The following is a 22,684-nucleotide window of genomic DNA, read 5'->3' on the forward strand; positions in this document are numbered from 1 at the left end:
AACTCACCTCAACCTACATAACATCAATCACCATTGCCCTCAATTCTGATCTCCAAGCCATCCTCCAATGCAGTTCAGATAACCTCATCAATTTCAATGCTAGTAAAACCTAGTTCTCTCTTATTTCTCACAAAAAAGAACCATTTTCTCTCAGTATTATTTTTGACAAAGCTCAAATTTTCAGAGAAGATGAGATTTCTCTTCTTGGAATTATGCTGACAGCAAGCCTCTCCTGGTATAAACACATCACAACCATTGCATCCTCAGCTTCTAAAAAACTAGTATTTCTCTTTCGCTCAAGATGTTACTTCAACTCTGAACTCTGCCTAGCTATTGAATACTGCTCTCACATTTTGAGAGCTTCCTCAAAATGCTTGACTCAATACAGAGGACAGTTAGATGGATTAATGACCCATCTCTTACCAACTCACTCGTCCCACTTTTGCACAGACATTTGGGTTCTGCAATTTGTGTATTCTATAAATATTTCCATGGCAAATGTTCATCTCAAATAGCAACAATCCCTACTTAGTACTAAGCCCATTGGAACACATGCAACTGCCACCCAACATCTCTTCACAGTACATCTTGAAACCCACAGATCAAGTTTCTTTTCTTCCTCCTTCATCTCTGCTATTGCTGTGCTGTGAAACAGTCTTCCTCTTGATGCATTTCCCAAGGAATACTATATACAGGCTTTTAAATCAAATGGAAACAAGTTTCTCCTTTCCCAACCCACTACACGGATATGGTGCTAATGTACCATATATGTGTATTGATTGACCAACCAATCTCTCGTGTATGGGCTCAACATTATATATATATATATATATATATATATATATATTTTTTTTTTTTTTACACACACACACACACACAGTGTTCATCTGCAATGGAATCAATGAATTAAAAAAAAAAAACTATATATTACCGTATTTTTCGATAGATAATGTGCACCCCAAATATTTTCATCACTCCTTTTGATGTATCGATAATGCACATGCCCAGCTAGTGGTAGAGTTAGGAAGTACAGACAGAGGACGGAGAAATTCTTTAAAAGCACGTGTGTTGCTAGTAGCAGTGGTCGATTTTTTAAATTCAAAATTTTACAATTTTCACATTATTGGGGAGCACTGCGACATTACAACTTTTTGTGTGACCCGAAAGATAACTTGTGTGGGCTTCATCATTCTCTTGTAACTAGTTGCATCAACAATTGAAAGGTAGGTGTACATTTTTTGTATTTTATGAAGTTACATTATTCTGTACATCCTGTTTTAAAATATTATTATTATTGTTCCGGGAAACTCCAAGGAGTCGACAGACTCATCGAGGGAGGCCCTAACGTCACGTCAAGAACAACTATTCAGCACCCACAACAGACTCTGGAAGCTTATTCCACTCATTTACCACTCTCCAAGTAAAGAACCTAGCTCTAACACCCTTGTCAACCACGCTCTTGCCCAGCTTCCATGCATGGCTCCCACCACCAGTCATATTTTCAAAAATATCTTCTGGATCAATCTTATAAAAACCCTTCAGTAATTTGAATGTCTCAATCATATCACCCCTCCTTCGCCTATCGTCCAATTTCTGCAACCCACAAATCTTCAACCTATTCTCATAAGGTTCATTCCACAGACCTGCTATCATCTTGGTCACTCGTCTCTGGACCCTCTCCACTATTTCATAAAGTAAATCATTATTTGTTTATATTTTGTTATTAGATCTGAATTACCCATGAAAGACGGAAGTACTTCTCGGAGAAAATCCTACACAGTGCAGTTCAAGCTTGAAGTGGTAGAAGTAACAAAGGAAAAAAGGGAATTGTGAAGCTGGTAGATTGTTCAGTGTTGGAGAAAGTAGTGTTTGTGAATGGCAAAAGGCTGAAACAGTTCCTGAAATGTTTACATACGAGGAAATATGTTATGAAGTTTAGAAGGTGCTTGTGGCCAACTATAGGAAAAAAACTGTTTGATTTGGTTGTTAGTGAAAGAGCTAAAGGCAGGACCGGCCGATAGTATTTTTCTTGTGAGTGATAAATGTTCGGCACCTTTCCGAAAAAGTTTTTTTGAATAAAGTGTGAATAAAATGAACAGGAAATGAAAAACAAATGAAAACCTTTACAGTATAATGTTACCTACGGATTAGTCCTGTTTATACAAATTTTTTTCAAGTTATATAAATTTTCAAAATAATATAAAATAGTAATATAAAGTTAAGAGATTTATTCAAATATTCTTTACATTAATTTTGCGAAAAGGGACTCATCTAGCTTTCATTTTAGTGAAATCCTGTCACAGTACATCAATGTTGATAGACTGAGCAATATTATTTTCTATTGAAATTAGTGCCAAACCATTTAATTTTTCTTGACTCATGCTTGATCACAAGTAGTTCTTTATTAATTGTAATTTAGAAAATGTTCTCTCTCCCTTAGCAACTGAAACAGGCAAAGTTAATAGCATTCTCATTGCAATCAGTGAATTTGCAAAGAGTTCTTCAAAGTTGCCTATTATTTTGTGTTGCTGACGCCTCCCTAACAGCCCGTTAATATAACAGGTTTGAATGTCGAGAAGAATGAGTTATCAGTAGTAAGCAGACTTTTAGGGCCGGACCACATGCATCTGATTAAAATTAGGATACAGCCCTTACACAGAATTCAAGAATTAACAATCATAAGTTGATTTATGATACGTCAAAAAATAAAGAACTATTTTAGGTATATTTTCGTAAATTTTAATCAAAAATTACAGTGATATAATCGGGTCCAGGATACAATTTCAGAATTTATTTGTTCGTTTCCGAGAAGATCTGAAGGGTCCTGAATGGAAGACGACGTACATTCATAATTATATGCACCATTCGTTGTTCGTTTAAACTCTTATCTCATATTTTTTGACATCTTTTAGGCGCCTTTTCTTCTGTGGTGCCTGTGTATATTGCACACTTCTCACACGCCACCAGCCGGGCCTGGATAAAGGTATGAGAATATCCACTGTCCGTGTGTTGCAGGAATCGAAAAGAATTGCACAAAACAATAATATAAAAGATTTCAAGGCCTACCCATCTTGGGTTTTTGGATTTATGAAGAGAAACAATTTAAGTGTGTTCTCCTCCACTAGTGTTGGACAAAATATGCCGTGCGACTGAGAAGCGAAAGTAGCTAACTGTGGTTTACTGTGGTTCTCTGCGTAACTACAGATGGTTCCAAACTGCCACCGACGGTGATTTTCAAAAGAAAGATTGTTCCAAAAGGTTGTGATTCCGAAGATATTATTGTTACTGCTAAGGGTTGGATAAATTGCGAGGTTTTGAAATTTTGGTTGGAGAATGTGTAGCAAAAGAGAAAAATGGCATTTTTGAACCCAAAATCTTTGTTAATGTTGGATTTGTGTAGAGCACACACAACAGCAGAAGTTAAAACAATTGTAATTATTCCAAATTGGCCCTCATTCCAGGTGGTTTAACAAAAAAACTCCAACTCCTTGATCTTGCAGTAAATAAACCATTCAGAGACAATTTGTGGGCTAAGTGGGAAGACTGGACGATGAATGGCATCCATGAATATAACAAAACAGGGCAGATGAAAAGAACATCATATAAAGATATAGTTACGTGGATTGTAGAAAGTTGGGCTGCTGTAAGTGAAAACTGTGTTAGAAATGGTTTCATTAAAGCACAAGGGAATGCAGTGGTGTCTGGCGACAATGATTATGAAGCTGAAGAAATACCAAACGAAATTTTTAATGCAATTGATTCTTTCAATATTGAGTCTGATGAAGAATTTTTTGGATTTGAATAGTGTAATGTTCAATAAATATTAAGTAATACTTCTACCTTAGTTTTGTTATTACATTTGATTTACCTCTTATACCTTTCAAATGTATACCGCACATGTTCATTTTAAACGAATTTAGATTTTTAATTATTCATTAAAAATAGATAACACGTGTTATCTTTTGAAAAATATGATAATTCTTATCACTTATTTCAGCTTATTCTCAATGAGATGCCTTCTCTGAAATCCACTGATGAGCAACCATGTTCCACTTCATCAGATGCTCTAGTCAGTTGTCTTCCAGCAACAGATACAGAGAATATAACTAATTCTCAACAGGTACCTCAAAATTTTTGTGCTATGTTATTCAAATTAATCTATTTTCTTATGTTAATATATGTATATATTTCTAATAAAAATAAAAAATCATTATTTAAATAATGATTTAAATTACTAAATGATATAATTCTCTGTGCAAAGAATTTTATGGAGTAATGGAAAAATGCATAGTTATAGAAATATGTTACCATTTTTCATCATCATATTCTTGATGTGTACCCTAAAGGGGTATACTTGATAGCACTACATGACAAGTATTCATTATTACAAACTCCATGTCAACAATTTTCCTTTCCTCCAAATTAGTCTGTCACTTTTTGGCACCAATATTGTCAGATCTTATATTTTGGTTTTCAATGGAACTACATTATTCTACCAAGACTTTGGTCTGCAATTTTTTTAAAAATTTTTCTCAACCATCTTGGCCTCAAACATCTGTTTTATTCACCTAATTTTCATAATTCATAATTTTCTGTTTTGAAGTTTGTAAAGAATTTTTGACTACTGCTTTAAATGTTCCAAATTGTAAACTTTCAATCTAGTGAATGCAGTTTCTCATGATTGTAGATTGGAAATAAATTTCCAAATTCACAACAATCCTTGCTTTAACTTTAGCTCTGCTGATCCTTAGTAATTTCTGTTTCATGTATACAGAAACTTATTCCTTTTGATTATCCTGGCAAAATGTTTCATTAAATTAAGTTTCGCATTCAGTAGTAGCGAGACCATTTTGGAATTAACATGAGGTTAATGAATTAGTTATAACCCTACAAAATCAGAGATTAAACAGTTAAATAATCTCCTTGGTGAAGTTGTTAGCCTGCATCAAAATACTTTGTATACGTTTATTCATTCATTTTGGAAGTTCTCCTTGTTTATTGGTCTATAAACTGCCTATATTGGATAATCCAGATCATTCATCAAGAATTGCACATTTTCTTGAAAAAATCATGGATATTCAAATACAAGAATCAGATATTTTAGTCAGTTTTGACATTTTCTCTATTATTATTATTATTGCATGGGCACCTCCATGGAGTCCTAAGATCATTGTTGGAGACCCAAACTATCAACATTGATATCTATCATACCTCTCCTTGAATCTATTAACAGCCAAAGCACTAACTGATTCAGGCAACCCATTCCATTCATTCGCCAAATAAAAAATCTAGTCCCCATGCCTTTGCTAATCACACTCTTACCCAACAGAGGGAGCAGAACTCCTGTTCTGCTCCCTCTAGCCAAGTGCTGAAACATTTTCCCTGCATCAATCCTATAAGAGCCTTTAATTAATTTAAAAGTTACCATCATCCTTTTTTTTTTTTTTTTTGCTATCAACCAACTTTTGCAATCCACAAACCCTATCTATTTTCATTGAGAGCATTCCACAGGCCACTCACCATCTTCTTCACTCGCCTCTGGATCCTCTCCACTTCCTCATCCCCAAGAAACCCAAGTGACCAGACCTGAGTACAGTAATCCATACAGTAATGATCGTATTAAGGCTTTATAGAGAGGAATGATAACTCCCACTTCTCTGCTTGTTAGTGTGTTCTTCAATAATCAAGTAATCCAGTTAGCTGTCCTGGCTACTTTAACAATATGTCCTCTAAACTTCAACTCTATCTACTACTCCTACTCCCCCAAATTCCTGCTTCATCAATTTCCTGGAGTGCAATTACCTCAATGTGGTACACCACTTCAAGTCTTTGTATCCCAAAATGTATAACTTTACACTTTTTAACATTAAATTGACATCCATTATGTGTTGCCCATACTGTCAGCCTATTCAAATCATTTTGTAAGCTCTACAACATCCTGATTTACTATTACCCTACTTAACTTTGCATCATCAGCAAACAACTGAATCTCCCTTCAAATTTATTTCATATATCATTTATGTACAAATTAAACAGCAGTGGCCTAAGCAGAGCCCTGCAGCACCACTAGTCACCTGGATTCTGCTCCTCCATATATTACTTTTTTGTATCTGTCCATCAGCCAACCTTTTATCCATATTTCCTCATTTGTTGCAGTTTGCATAACAAAGAGACTTAAACAGCCTAGTCAAAAATATTGCCAGTCCACCTGTGCATTCTCTCAAATGTGAGCTGATATTTCATCTAATTCCACAATTGTATTTGCATTTAGATTCTGCAGTATCCAAAGTACCTCCAATTCATCAACTTTTGTTCTCACATCAGTCCCTGTCACTTCTGCCATAACAGTATATTCACTTGGATGATATATATCGTATATTATCACATATAATGCGAAAAATCTATGGTTAAAATTTATGGTCTAAAGTTAGTCTAATCCGCATTATATGCAGATCTTAAAAAATATAACATCTTATTAGACTTGCTCACACAATATATACTACCTAATGCCTATGCAACCAAATCTACTTGACCCACTCGCATTCAGCGACCGAGCGTGCATCGTATCTGCGCATAAAGCCAGTAATGTAAGTAGTGCTAATATCCCACCCCCTTGGCGGGATGTTAGCACTGTTATATCGGTTTAACCACGGTTCATTTTAAATATTATTCCTTAAACAAACCTAGCCTGAAAAGGGATCCAAAGATGACGTCATATACGAAAGTGCACAACAAAATGGAGAGCATGATGACGACGACAACTGCTACACTGATGACGCAATGCCTACAGATGAATTTATAAATGAAATGTTTGATGACTCAAAAGATGAAGAAGAATTTAAAAGATTTTGACATTTTGTTTTAAAATAAATATTTCTTTCATTAATTCGTATTGTTTTATTTATAATGTTAGGGAACAAGATCAACAGATCGCATTATACGTGGACATGGCATTTTAGGGTTAGTTTGCAAACAAAATTTCTAGTTCGCATTATATGAGAAAATATACGGTACTTGCAAAAATGGTCACTTAGTAGCTCAACAATTCTGTCCACTTCTGTTAGCTCTCTGCCATCAGTGAATTTATTAAAGTTACCCTTCCACAGTTATTCTTCTTCTTCCCACTTGCCACATAACAAAAAAAACTGGGATTTCCTTTCACTTCTTCAGCTAATTGCTTCTCATAATCTGAGTTTGCCTTCACTTTTCTTGCTTGATCCTTGTAATGCTTATGAGTTAGCTAGTCACCATTCTCCACAACATTTTCTTTTTTTGCACTTCATGCTTAATGATACTACTCATCCATCTAACTCCTACCTGCTTTACCTTTCTAACCTTGGGAATACAGTGTGATATTGCTTCTTCCAAATATCCATTGACTATCCTTCATGCACTGTGAACATCTCCTTCCCTTGCAGAACTTTATGCCATAGTACTGCTTCAAGCTGCCTTTGAAGTGTATCATAATCATTTGCCTTATAGTTCCACATATACTACCTCTTCTTAATTGGAATTTCCATGTTTTGCTACCTTCCAAATCAAGACTACATGATCACTTTTTCCAATTGGAGGCAATGCATCCACCTTAATTACATTTTGTAAGAAAGTAGCTGTTGTAACTGTTGTCTGACACTGTTTACTATATGGTAATTTCCCACCTGCTGTTGTTAAGATTTTTTAATTTGTTATACAATCAGGATATTTCAGCTGGATAAACAAGATCTATAAACAGATGTCTCTACCCTTGGCAAGCTATTTTTGTACCATCTAGAAGATGCTTTGTTTTCATCCCATTGCTCTCTCGCTTTGATTTTGTTATGTCGATGAGATTTTTGTTTTTTGGTCCTGATTCGGAAAATGAACTTGCCACCTTCCTACATCGGATCAGTAAGCTTCATCCATGCATTCGTTTCACCATGGAAAAAGAAAATTCTAGTAGTTTAATATTCTTGGCCATCCTTATTTGCACTATCTCCAATACTACCTTTATCTGCAGATACGTTTATCAATAGTCTGCTCATCACCCCCCCCCCCCCAATTAAAGAATTGGTGTTGTCAAGTGATTAACCAATAGAGTGTTTGCTCCTCTCCCTCGGGGTTGCAACAAGAACTTCTCACTATCAAAACTTTAATGGAATTAAATGGTTACAACCCTCATCAAATTCAGCAGTTAATTGATTCCTACATTCCAACAACTAAGGATCCTTTGACAGATCACAGGGTTCCAGTCCCTTCTATTTCTGGTATCTCTGAATGTATTGGTAGAATTTTGAAGAAGTTTCACTGTAATCCCAGATATTTTCCTATCAACAAAATTTCTCATCTGTTACCTGCTAGAAAAGACAAAATGCCACCTCTGTCCAGATCCCTTGTAAATGTAATTTGACATACTTTGGCAGGCTTCCATGGAATAACGAATTAATGACCATTGGTACTACACTGAATACCTGAAACCTCAAAAGTCTGGTCTGGCACAGCATAGTATTGATACTAATAACAATATCCTGTGGGATGCAGCTCATCTTCTCCACAGAAGCAGTTCTAAATTTGAATGCCTTTTCAAAGAAAGATGGGAAGCCTTTAGTTTGGAAAATTCTCATCTTATAAATATATCAAAAATAGTTTTAGTATTATTTTTAATATTAATTTCTACCATTTTTAATTGGTAAACTGACTGTTGTATGCCTTATATTTCTGTTCTTTGATTTGTTTGTTTCCACATGCTGATGATGTACTATTATTTTCAGTTTTGAATATTTGTACTTTTCATTGAAGTGTTCATTACTGTGGTTATCATGTATTTTTTGTTATTTTATAGTTATGCCACAGGTACCTTTTTAAAGATTAGAATCAATTACCTTAGTATCCCATATGACCTCTGCATTAATTTAACTTTGGTATCTTCCTGGATCTTGTCCCAACTGATGATACCTCATTGGTCAAAACTGATCCAGGTAGTATGATGCCAGTAGCCTCTGTATACAGCCAACAGCCTGATCAAAAATATCTGGACACCCCTTCATAGTAGTGGATACATCACAGCCAGGCTTGTACAGATATAAAAAGAAGTACACAGTCTTACAATCTCCATAAACAAACATCAGCTGTGATGATGATGTTTGTTTATAATTTCTGTTTGTTTGTTTATGGAGACTGCAAACATCAACGGTGAAATATGCCATACTGAAGAGCTCAATTTGGCTCTCAGTAGGACTTTTGACATGACACTATTGTGATGTTATTGTGAAGTGGAAACTCTTAGGATCAACAGCAGCATGGTTGTGACCTGATAGTCTATATAAAAATCATGGAGTGGGCTGCCAAGTGCCATATCTCATGAAATATCGCCTGTCCTTGGTTGAGACACTCAGTACCGAGTTCCAAAATATCCCTTCTCTGTAAGCAACACCAGCACCATAACTGTTTGTCATGAGTTGAAGAACATGGTTTCCATGCCCATACAGCTTTCACAAGCCTAACATCAGCAAGTGCAATGCCAAGCATCAGGTAGAGTGCTGTAAAGCCTTGGACTCTGGAGTAGTGGAAACCTGTTCCTCTGGGGTGATGAACTGCACTTCACCATCTGGCAATCCAACAGATGAGTCTGGGTTGGGTAGATGCCAGGAGAATGTTACCTGTTCAAATGTTTTATGCCAGCTGTGAAGTTTGATGAAGGCTTTTTGTTGTGAGTTTTCATGATTTAGGCTGGACCTCTTAGTTCCAGTGATTAGGAATCTTAATGTTGCATCCTATATGACATTCTGAGCCATTCTGTGCTTCCAACTTTACTGCAATGGTTTGGTGAAGGCCCTTTTGTATATCAACATGACAATGTGCCCGCCAGTCCCATAGCAAGAATGGTTTGACGAGATGGGAGTTGAAGAACTTGACTGGCCTGCACAGAGTTCTAATCTGAACTGCATTATACACCCGTGGGATGAATTTTAGATGAATTGTAAGCCATACAAAATTACCAGACATCAATGACTAACCTCACTAATGTTCTTCTGGAAGAATGGAAGGATTACTGCAGTAATGTACCAAAATCTAGTGGAAAGCCTAATCTGAAGATTGAAGGCTGTTATAGCAGCAAATGGTGAACCAACTCTATATTAATGCCCTTCATATTAAAGTGAGAGTTAGGATGAGCAGGCAGCTGTATTTTTGATCAGATAGTGTACAAATAGACTATTTGCAAAGATACTTCATGTTTCAACTTTGGTTTGAATACACTTGGGTAAAGGATTAAAACAAAAATATAATTTCTTGTCATTTATAATATAATTTATAACCCAGTGGTCATCTGAAGTCATATGCTCTCAAGGTACTTCGAACAGGAACCAGGGCCTTTCCTGCATCTAAACATTAAATGAAATCAAAGTTAGCAAGAAATTATATTCTTGTCCAACCCTTTATCCAAGTGTAATGAAACAAAGTTTGCACATGAAGTTTCTTTATGACTAAGTTATTTGTATATAGAAACTAATGACTTCACATTTAATTGCCTTAGTATTGTATGATGCTATGCATTATTAGAAGGGCCACCAAGCAAAAAACTTTTCTACAGCTATCTCTGTAAGGATGTGCTTTGCATTATGGGATACAAAGGCAATTAATGTGAAGTCATTAGCTACTATATACAAGTAACCTAGTCGTGAAGAAACTTCACACACAAGCTTTGTTTGCTTACACTTGGATAAATAGTTAAACAAGAATATAATTTCTTGGTAACTTTGATTTCATTTAGAAAGAAATGAGAAACTTTTCTACAACCATCTAAACATGGTTTGCAATAATTAAGTGTTATGCCTAATATGTCACATGAGTGATATGAGTAATATACACTACAATATTATAGCTTCAAAAATAACTATTGTTAAGAGTGCCTAGAGCTTTTATTGTACTTTTGTCTAGTCTTGTTAAATTCTTGAAGATGCTATTAGTGATAATATAGTAAAACATATAGGGGTTTCTTTCTATTAAAATATACAAGTGCAATTCGATAATCAGATGTTTATGGTTGCTCAATTGACCTCCTAATTTTGCTCTAAAAATAAATAAGAAAATGGTTGCAGACAATTATATAAAGTTGCACTTTGTAATCTTGTATATTTCACCATTCATTATCACAAAAGTTGGACCTAGAATCATGGCATGTGGTATATGTGCTGTAGATATTTATTTTGCATGTAGGTTGCAGTATTCAATAGATAGGAGGAAAAGAGGATAATGATGGAATTTAAGTTAGTAAGGGATTTTACTGGATTAATATAGAGGGAATTATAAAAAGATTGAAGGAAAGAATGTGAGACCTTCCCTGGAAGTTGTGTAAAGTACTTTTAGAAATGGAAGAACACATTGCTCAAGTGTATCATGAATGCTGATAGCATAAATAAGTTCAAGGTTCAATACAATATTATTATTATTATTATCTGAGACCTCGAGGGAGGCTGTAAATTACCCAACCCAGCTATCATACCTTCTCTTAAATTCATTTACACTAGATGCACTCACTACCCGTAAGGGCAAATTATTCCACTCACTCACTGCTCTCTGGGAGAAAAACCTAGCTCTTAACCCTTTCTTGACTGAAAACAACCTTAACTTCCATGGATACCCCCCCCCTGTGTTCTCTCCCCGCCTTCCATATAATGAAAAATTCCATCATTTGAAATACTATAGCACCCATTCACAAGTTTATAGACCTCTATCATATCACCCCTCTTTCTCCTGTTAACCAGAGTCTGTAATCCACATACTCGTAATCTATCCTCATAATCTAAATGGAAAGGATGCAAAGAAGAGCTACAGTGATTATATCCATAATCCGGATATAATCTTTGTAACTCTTCTTTACATCCTTTCCACAGCTTCTTTATCTCCTTGGAACCCAGGAGACCAAATCTGCACACAGTAATCCAAGTGTGGTCTTATCAAAGCCTTATAAAGAGGAAAAATTGCTTCCTTATCCGTACATGTCAAGGTTCGCTTCAACATAGCAATTATCCTCTGAGTTGTATTTGCAACTTTTTCTATGTGACCTTTGAACTTTAAATTCTTATCCACCAATACACCAAGATCCCTTGCCTCTTCAGTTTCTTGTAGCATAACCCTGCTAATATAATATGCTGCTGGAACTCTAATCATGCCAAAGTGCAATTTTTACATGGATAGATGATGCATGAGTAGAATGCATTGCTAGAATGTGTTGTTAATGCTAAGAGTGTGAATGAGTAACATTTAATTATTGATATGTTGTTTGTGGTGAGACTTCCTACATTGAATCTGTTGACTATGTGGAAGTTTGATATAATGATAATCACTTTAAAGATATGACTATATGCATTTGTGAGATATTTTTAATGATAAAATTACTCACTTTTACACCGAATTTGAATGACTTTATTCCAGTTCTAAGGGACACAAAAGAAAGAGGTAGAGAACTAGAGCAGATTCTTAACCAGTATACAACTTTTGTAAAGCCAGCTTTTGAAGAATTCTGTTTACCAGTTACATTTACTAATATTAAACTGACAGCCATTTTCGTTTGCCCAGATTTCCAGTCTATTCAAATCATTTTGTAATTGCTGAATATCAGTAGCATCTCTGATTACATTCATTATGGGGTTTAATGGAATAAATACAGCATGTTTAATCATTCGTATATTTCATCTTAGTCACTAAGACACATTCAGGGAAACGATATTAAAATTGCAAAAGCACACACAAATTTGCACAAACACTAAGCGGAAAAAATTAGACTGAAAGCCTAAAGTTCTATGAGTGGTGCCCTCTATGGGCACTGTCGTTTTGTCTCAGCTGTGCTGGGTGGAAGGCCTAAAAATGAAAGTTTCCCAAATATTCATGTTATGTTCATCTAGGCAGATGATGTTAGCAGATCTTTCAGTTTGATCATAATATGATAAGTTGCAGGAACAAGGTGATTATTTTAAGTTTTATTATCTTAATTACTATCTTGTTATGATCTCTCATCCCTTTACTTAGTATCTCAGCTAAAATCTATTCCTTCGGTGGCCTATCATTCCAATAGATCACGTTTGCAAATCCTACAAACAAAGAGAATGCCTTAGGCTAGGGCCAATTTTCTTTGGTTGCAATTCTGGAGTTAACTCCTTTTCAGAATTAAGAAAAATTTATTTTTGAAGCTGCACCATCTTAATTCCTATACAAGAGAAATCTCCTTATCAGAGAGTTAACACGCAGACTGTCACACGATCTTGGAATCTAGTAATCAACAAGCCCTTAAATTACTTTCTTCAATTAGCAGTTGTAACCAGTTCCCCCTGCGCTTGAATTTTTTTATACAGGTTCTAATTTAAGCAAGCGGTGCATTGGTTTGAGAAATCAGGCAATTTACTTAGATAAAGAAAACAAGAATGTTTATTCAATCTAAGGTATTGTACATAATAATCAAAGTTATTCTAAACATAAAAATTTTGCTCCTGCAAGTAACACCAATCTATCAGACAAGATCTAATTACAGTTAAAGCGTTACACTAAAAGACATCAGCAAATCAAGCTGTCCTATTCTCGTTGACTTATCACAGCTATGCAAGTGAATAACTACTCAATATTCAAAGATTAGATTATAACACACCGAAAATGATTCAAGGACAATATCTGTTACAATATACCTCTAGAATTACAACAATTTACCACAGGTTAAAGTACTAGAGTCCTGTCATATATTAGCAAGTCCTATCACTTATTACATTAGCACATTAACTCTTCCTAGTCTGTTCACAGTTCAATGGACAAATAAAATGTTTTACGTTTCCGACCAAGTGGACTAAGCAGGAATTTCATCTCGATCAATCTTTGCTGACTCCTCTTGGATAGTTTCCTTGATCTGCTACCTGTTGTCCTCCGATTTTGCAAACTAGTGATTACGTTCGCGAATCACTCCTGTGCCAATGATTGTGATACTACTCTGACGGATGGGTGCGCATGGTTCTGCATAAAGCTGCGGTCTTCACTGGCTGTTTAGCTGCGCCGCTGCTATGCCTGGACCGGACTGCTACCTGACTGCGTGGCCGTCGTTGACCATCGTTCTTTCCATCTGCACGAACAACTTCTACTGGAACCCGAAACCAAGGGGGAGAGAGGCACAAACCAAGAAAAAAGCCCCGAGCTCGCTGCACCAAATCTTTTATATCACTCGGCTGCTCTCCCTACTACATCACCGATTGCTGACCTAAGTTTTTTTGCACTCCGTGCTATCTTCTCTCCGATATGTCTCCCACGTGGGTGCCTTGGACTTCACATCGCAGCTAACTGGGGTTATGTCTATAAGCCGATTAAACTAATGTGAACTTTGTTCTAACTTTCTTGTTCCAATGTAACCTTTACAAAGACTTTTATGATTCTTGTATGTTATTTACATTACAGTTTACGATATAACGCATACAAAATTTCATTAAGAAAGTATTATTACATTATTTACAAAATCACTTACACCTATGTACAAGCATTTCTTTTGGGGAATTTTGGCATCTTAGTTAAATCCCAAATGAAATGCTTAATAATAAATTAAACCTTTCATTTCAGATTTAACAAAGGAACTTTGTAAATACCTGGAGGATGTAGAGGATCCTTGGGAGAGCAGATGAGGGTAGCCCATTTTTGATAAGGTTTGAATGCTGTGCAGAGAAATTTTTTTTTTTTAGAGTTCTGGCTGTTTTTTCTGAGGTGTCCTGGATATAAGAAACTATGATAGCAGTAATATAGTCAACTTGTTGAGAGGGATGAGAGAAAATGGGAAGAACAATGAATTTGTTGACCTTTTTTTTGGCATTGTAACCATTGGACAGGCAAGTCTGGTGAATAAAGGAGAGTTCAGCAGTAAGATTAGCCTTGGTAGAACAGAGATCAGAGGCTCTATTAAGATTTTGATAACAACATATTGTTGAGAGCTGGATGATGGGAAAATATGCATATGTATCTGCCTGTGTGGATGAGTTTTCTGTAAACTGAGAAAGAAGGGGTGGCATTGCAAAGAAATGTAATTAGAGTATCTAGAAAAGGCAGGATATTATTATTATCTTTTTCTATAGTGAACTGAATTGTAGGGCTGTCTGTTGAGATGGAGGAGAAAGGAGTCTAACGTGTCTAAGCCATGTGACCAAATACAGAACGTATCATCAATGTATCTTAACCAGACAGAAAGTTTGAGAATAGCAGTATCAAGAGCATTTTTTTTTTTTTTTTTTTTTTTTTTTTTTCAAAATGCTCCATATAGTAATTAGCCACAGCAGGAGAGCTCATGTTCAATCTATTTAAAAATAGTATCTTTCCAAGTGAAGTGGCCAGAATGAATAGTAAAATTAAAAAGATCAATGATATCCAGTGGGAAAACATTTTTTACTAAGTTTAAAGGTTCAGAAAGAGGGATATTGGTAAACAGTGGGGGGGTGACATAAGCTAATTTTGATATTGTTATTGTTTAAAACTAAATTTTGAATTAAAGATTTGAAAAGAGTAGAATTTTTAATATAGGAAGAAGAATCCGTAAGTGGAGTTAAGGATTTAGCCAATTGTTTGACTAATTTAAAAGAGAGAGAGTCAATAACATCTATTGTGGGATGGAGAGGATTACTGGGTTTATGAATTTGTGTCAGTCTGTATGTATGGTGGGATGGGGTGAAGAAATTAAACTGCTTGAGTTTTTTTAACTATTTCAGGAGTAGGGTGTGGTGAGGGAACTAAACTGTTTTAGTTTTTTTAGCTCTTTCAGGAGGCCATGATGTGACATTTTTAAGAAGCCTTTTTAATGTTTTCTTTTGAGAATGAGTGGGATCATAATCCTGGTGGTTTATGAGTAGTGTGGTTTCTCAGCAAAGCATTCATCTTCTGATTATATTCATTTCCTTGACGACCACAGTAAAATTACCCTTGTTGGCTCTAGTGATTATTATCCTACTGCCTTTGCATAATTTGCACAGAGAGAGAGAGAGAGAGAGAGATGCGAGCTGTTAGAGGGATTTCTTATAGGCAGTGAAGCTTGAGCCTGGTATTAATGGCAGTGACAGCAGGCACAAGTTGCATATACTGCATTCTGTGTGTAGCATGAAGTTTAAAGATGGAACCTGACATGGCACTACTGCAAAATTGTGGCTGAGGCAGGATGCTGAGAACTGTATCGTCAAGCTTTTTAGACAAAATCTTAACTACAACTTGCAACAGTGCTATACATGCTACAGTGCTATTTGTTATCAACACCACCACCATTAACTCTCTCCAAGCAGAACTGTCATCAATTCTTAATCCTGAACTTTGGACTGTTCTCTGTAATATATCAGATAAATCAGCCTGTAAAGAATTTCTAAAAATTTAGGAGAAACACATAAAGAGAGAAATATTATGATTTTACATTTTTTGCCAAAAAAAAAAAGTTAGTTATAGTAAAGACAGAAAGTAAGTAAACCTATGCAGTTGTTCTTGAGATTTCCAAGAGCAACTTTTGTTTTTAAAGACATTGCTCAGGAGAACTGCCATCCTGTTGTAGTATGTGTCTTCCTTGTGATTAATTTAGTATTTTTTGGCTGTTGTAGCCTATCATGGCAGAGAACTTCCTCTCTTCAAATTTCCTTATCATTGTAGGATTTCTTGGGCTCTCTCTCTGTGTGTTTTTGCCCCCCTCCCCCCCATACATGTAATTAATGTCTTACTGATCTGAAATCCTAACCATAGTTTACTGATGATAGTTTGCTCCATTCCTTCACATTTGGTGGATCTTGCAGCATTGAAATATCTTAGGCTTCATGATCTTCTACAACCAATCCTTTCCTTTCTTTTAGGCTTACACGGTGATCCGAATGCATTTTTGAAAATTATGGAGATAACTACCGTGTTTGAATAAAAACTTTAGTTTAATATAACTAAAATCTACATTCGAAGTTTCGACCTTTATGTCAAGGTCATCTTTTGGAGCATACAAATATACACAGGAAACAAGCTATACTACGATCAAACTGGTTCGTTAAAGACACTGACCAACCAATCGTTTCCTTTGTGCTTATCCTTTGTATCCTTTTCTGGATAACACTGGTCACACTTCTTCTTTCAGGCAATCTTTTCTTCACTGTTTACCACAAGCCTACACATACCAGCAAGTATGTGTAGGCTTGTGGTTGCTATATACATGCTAACTCATATCACCACCCTTTGCAAAAAACTTGGAGTCATTAACACCCTCAAAAACAGAGCTATAACAATTTGCTCTAATGAACAAGCTCTTGAACAAAAATTACAAACTTGCAATACATTTGTAAATAATGGCTAAAGCAAAAATACTATTAATAAAGTTCTTCATAAAACTCCATCAAAAAATAATATAGATAACAGTAAAACCATAGTTATCCTATACATCAAAGGGTTATCAGAAAAAATGAATACAATTCTACACCATTATAATCTTAATGCCACTTTTAAACCACCTGTATAACTAAAATACATATTCAACTCCTCTAAGGATCCTCTCCCCCCATTGGCCTAACCCTAGAGTTTATTGAATCTATTGCACATGTGACTTACCTGATATTGGTGAAACTGGATGTACAATCCTTATCCATTTAAAAAAAAAAAAAAAAAAAAAGAATGCAAACAACACATTAAATTTAATAACTTTGGAGAAGCAGGCCTCTCAGATCATGCTCTTAACACCCTACACCAAATCGATTGGAAAAGTACTTGTTCTTTACATCGTACAAAATCCTTGTAACGGAAATTTAGAGAAACCTGTGAAATTTTGATTAACTGACCTAATCTTGACAATAATTGTGGTATAAAAATCCCAAGAATTTGGATGGCACATATTCAGCCCACTTAGTTCTTCAAGTTTTCCAGCAAAACCTGACTTTAGAACTCAATGCAATTATTTCAGCTTTTATTGGCTGCCATCCATACTGGTTTGTTTTAATTTAAATGTATACTTATGAGTACAAATTTTTTTGTTTGAGCATATTGCATCATCATCAAATTCCTGCCATGTACCCTCAAGGGGTGTAGGATATGATAGTACTACATGAAAAATTTACATCATTACTAACTTTCTATCTACAATTTTCCTCCAAATCAGTCTGTTACTTGTCAAGACTCCAACATTACCAGAACTTATATTTCTATCGTCTAAGGCACTTTGCACCGTATCAATTAACCTATATCTTGGTCTTCCTCTGAGTCCTTTTCCTGCCAACTTGGCAGAGAACACTTGTTTTGCTAATCTTTCATCACCCATTCTGTTTAAGTGACCATACCACCTGAGATTAGCTCTGTTAATACATTCCTGGATGCTGACAGTGTCAAGTTCTTTCCTAATATTCTCATTTTTAATATGATATTGCCATTGATGCCATCTGTTCACGCCTCTAATCTTTCTCAGGACTCTCATATCTGCAGTCTCTAGTCTTTGGTCAAGTGTTTTACTTCTGACCCAGCTCTCAGATCCATTCAAACCAGTTTTAATTTGAACACTGTCTTGTATACAGCTAATTTAGGGTTCTAACTAATTTCTCTCTTATTCCATATGAATTTTTTCAATTGACTTTCTACCATACCAGTTTTGTTGATTCTGTTGTCTATTTCCATATTTAATTTACCATCTTCAGTAAAAATCGTGCCTAAGTAGCTGAAATGTTTTACTTGTTCCACAGGTTCTCCATTCACAACACAGTTGACATTTTCAATGATTCTGCCTATTTTCATTGTCTTTGTCTTTTTATTGCTGACCTTCATACCATATCTATTACAACAGTTATTCAATTTAGTCAGAGAATCTTGCAGACTTGTAGCGGATTTATTTAGAAGTATAACATCATCTGCATAAAGCAAAGAGCTGATATTAACATCTCCAATTTTGATATCATGTTTAATACCACTTTCCTTCATAATGTGATGCATATAGATAATGAATAACAGAGAGGATAATGTACATCCTTGTCTCACACCAGATTTAACATTAAACCCTCTTCCTGTACTTCTTTCAATTCTAACTGCTGACTTCCAACTCAAATAAAGACTAAGTGTTGCTTGATATAATGCCCCATTAACACCATATAACTGTAGTGTATTGAATAGCTTCTCTCTCTCTCTTGGCACCTTGTCATATTCATTTTCCAAATCGACAAAACTTAAATACAGATCTTTGTTATATTCCCATGATTTCTCCACTATTTGTCGTAAAGTGAAGATCTGATCTCGACAGCCTCTATTTGACCTGAATCCAGCTTGTTCTTCACCAAGCTTTTCTTCCACAATTCTGCTCAACCGTTTCTCAAGTATACTTGCATATATCTTACCAGAACACACAGTAGGGATATACCTCTGCAATTCTCACATTCAGTTTTATTTCCCTTTTTATATATGGGTACTATGAGAGCTCTCCTCCAATCGTCTGGAATTCGTCCCTCTGTCCAGGCATTCTGAACTATGCAGCGCAGCCACTGTAAGACTTTTATACCACTATACTTCAGCATTTCTGGTCAAATATCATCTACTCCTGCTGCCTTTCCACATTTCAAGCCTTTGATGGCTTTTTCTACTTGAAGTATGGATATGTATTCCTGACTGCATGCCTGGTCAGTGTTTTTTGTCACTGTGCTGTCATCACTGCTTGTTTCATTTAGCAAATTTTCAATGTAATTACTCCATACTTCAAGGATATCTTTTTCTTCCATTTTCATGTCACCTTTATCATCTCTAACTCCTTTTACAGCACTCTTTCCTCCATTCCTAAGCTTCTTCAACAACCTCCAGAATATTTTGCCACCTTCTTGATATTTATTTTCTATGTTCTTGCCAAAGTCCTCCCATGACTTTTATTTAGCTAGTTTTACACACTGTTTAGCTTTCTTACATTTGTTTCTGTATTCTCTAAGAGCACAAGCTGACTTATTTGCCAGTAACTTTTGATATGCTTTCTTCTTTTCCTTCACTGCCTCTTTAACTTCTTGTATCCACCATGGAGTTCTAATTTTTCTATCCTTGCAGACAACTTCACCACATGCCTCTCTGACTGAATCAATCAGTGTTTTCTTCAGGGCTTGCACTGAATCTCCAAGGTTTGGTTCCTGTTCTCAAATTCTTTCATTTTTCCTTCAATAATCTTTGTGTATTTTAGTCTACAGTTCACATCTCAGAGCAGCTCAACTTTTATTCACTTTAAAACTTTCTTACATGTCATTCTTTTCAATATGAAATTCAATTTTATCCTGCTCAAGACTAAATAGTGATCATTTCAAATTTCAAATCCTCTGGTGTCTTGCACCATGGAGAAAACATCACTATCAACAATAACATCGTCAATGAGACTTTTCTTATTCCTCTAGCTTAGCAAACAGCAAGTGCCGACTAGCATTGATAGTCCAACTACCAAATTATTCAGCAGTTTCTTCCTTCTTTATTACATCTGCTGCTGTTCTTTTTCAGCAGTTTTCTTCACCTTGTGTTCTCCAAGGCCTGCAACTGTTCAAAAAATGTCGAGATCCCCCCTATAACCTCTCTCCGCACATAGTGCTAATGTGTCATAGGGTCTTCAACTTCGTGGACTTAGAATTGATAATCAAAAAAACTGAAAGTAAGGTTTTGAGCTTTGCTCTAGACAGTGAGTACCTTATTAACATGAATGCCACTTCAAACTTTTGTTGTTCCAAACCTTTATAACTCATCTGCATCGCATTTGTAATCTAAATAGGAGCTTCTATGGTATTTGCTTAGTTTAGTTTTTGATATTATTCATTTATAATGTATAACTTTGTTTTTCCACCTAGAAATATAAGAAATTATCTTTCATGCTGATAAATTCTGTATTTCAGATAAATCATCTATTTTTTTATTTTATTTTTCAATGACCTTTAGGTGAATGGTTATACTGTTGTTTCAGCAAATTTTAAATGTGAATTTTGTGCTATTAATTATACTGATCTAGTTGTTCTGTTTTAGTTTCAGAACTGGTTTTCCAAAGTTGAAGAACATATAATAGAAGATGATGTGACTGTATTTAAGTAAGTTACATAAGTGTATGTGGGGGGGAGAGAAATTTTCATGATTAGCAGGTTACTATGATAAATTTATTATACTATAATTTTTTTCAAAACAGTTGTGAGTAATTGTTGTTTGGTGTAGCACTTAAATTTTACAAGACACATAATTACAGAGTTGTTACAATTAAAGATATACACGCAGTGGTCATTTTATTAGAGACATTACATAAGAATGTGTTTGACCACTATATACCTTCAGAATAGTTTTCATGTGCCAAGGCATTGACTTGTAACATTTCATTCCACTACATCCCAGAGATGCTTGATGGAATTTAGTTCATTGATTGAGGGATGATGACTCATTAAATTAAAACTGCTAGCATATTAAAACTATATCTTACATTGGCAACATGAAATTTATGTGCCTATTATTTCACCATTCCACCACATGCAGGGTACCTTTTCAACATGGATGGATGTACTTGGTTGGCAACAGTGCTTGGATAGGATGCACCATTCAGCCCTTGTTTTATTGGTATTAGAGAACCTGAGGAATGCTGGGAAAACATGCTTCAGACCCTCATACAACAACTTCACATTGTTGTGATCAAGAATGGTATAGCTTCAGAATGCATCATTCTATTCAATCTTTCTTTACTTTCCTGTTTATCCAATGATGATGTGTCTTCTTCCAACATAGCCATAGCTGTTGTTTTTGTTGGCAATGATTTCTTCTTGATTTTCTCAGTGGGTTTTAATTTATATCCATTTAGAATAGTATCTGACATACATGTTAGAGGCTTAATGGATTGTATACGGCACTCAGAAAGGATTAAAAACAGAATTTAATTCTTCCTATATTTCGTCTCAATCAATGAGACAGCTTCAGGGATGACAAAAAAAACTAATGTAACATAAAAAACAAATAACAAACAATACTAAGCCCAACCACATGGGTGACAATAAAGTCTTATTTAGGTGGAGCACCCTCTAAGGGCGGTTGTAGTTGGCCTGGAATGTAAAGTGGGACCTCGTGATAAGCATTTCCCAAATCTTAGGAAGTTTAATGCAACCATATTTGTTAAGATTTGGTTGATTCCTGAGAGCTGCTGCTAATTCTAAGAATAGTCTTTCTCTTTTGAATTTGCTGTGGTGGATCATGGTGGTTTTTTCCTCGTGAGATCCTGTGGATTGTATCCAAGACATGGTCAGCCAGGCCTGACTGACCATAGTCGTGGTTGCAGATGTATGACTTATGTTCCTCCAGGCAGATGGTAGCTGATCTGCCTGTCTGTTCAAAATATGCCAATTTACAGGAACAGGGTACTTTGTAGACTCCAGGCACTGAGAGCTGATCTTTTGTAGAGCGGATAAAGGTAGCAAGTTTGCGGTGGGGCTTAAATGCTGTGTGTTTAGGTTGTACTTTTTAAAAATCTTGGTTATTTTTTCAGATGTACCATGGATGTAGGGTATGGTGACGGCATTTCTAAACTCTTTGAAGAGAAGACCGGGGAATGGAGGAGGACCTGATTATTTTTTTAATGCTGTGATCGCTGTAGCCATTAGAGAGGAAAGTGTTGTGTATGTGGTCAAGCTCAGTTATAAGGGCAGTTCCACTGGAACAAAGATTGTGGACTCTCTTGGAAAGAGTTTTAATAATGCCATATTGTTGAGCAGGGTGGTGG

The 22,684-nt window shown here is 35.6% G+C and overlaps 1 protein-coding gene across 2 annotated transcripts in view; it reads left to right on the forward strand.

Annotated features, from left to right (window-relative positions):
- Positions 1-22,684, forward strand: part of Cog3 (conserved oligomeric Golgi complex subunit 3) — a 195,956-nt gene that overhangs the window by 13,657 nt on the left and 159,615 nt on the right. For both annotated transcript variants that reach the window (XM_090414006.1, XM_090414005.1), the window contains exons 2-3: positions 3,998-4,120; positions 20,959-21,020. In XM_090414006.1, the coding sequence (XP_090270132.1) occupies positions 4,013-4,120; positions 20,959-21,020 (170 nt within the window). In that variant the 5' untranslated portion in view covers positions 3,998-4,012. The remainder of the gene's footprint in view (positions 1-3,997; positions 4,121-20,958; positions 21,021-22,684) is intronic.

Source organism: Typopeltis vanoorti, chromosome 24, assembly GCF_054136105.1.
Source record: "Typopeltis vanoorti isolate ZY-2024b chromosome 24, IOZ_Tvanoo_1.0, whole genome shotgun sequence".
Taxonomy (NCBI): domain Eukaryota; kingdom Metazoa; phylum Arthropoda; class Arachnida; order Uropygi; family Thelyphonidae; genus Typopeltis; species Typopeltis vanoorti.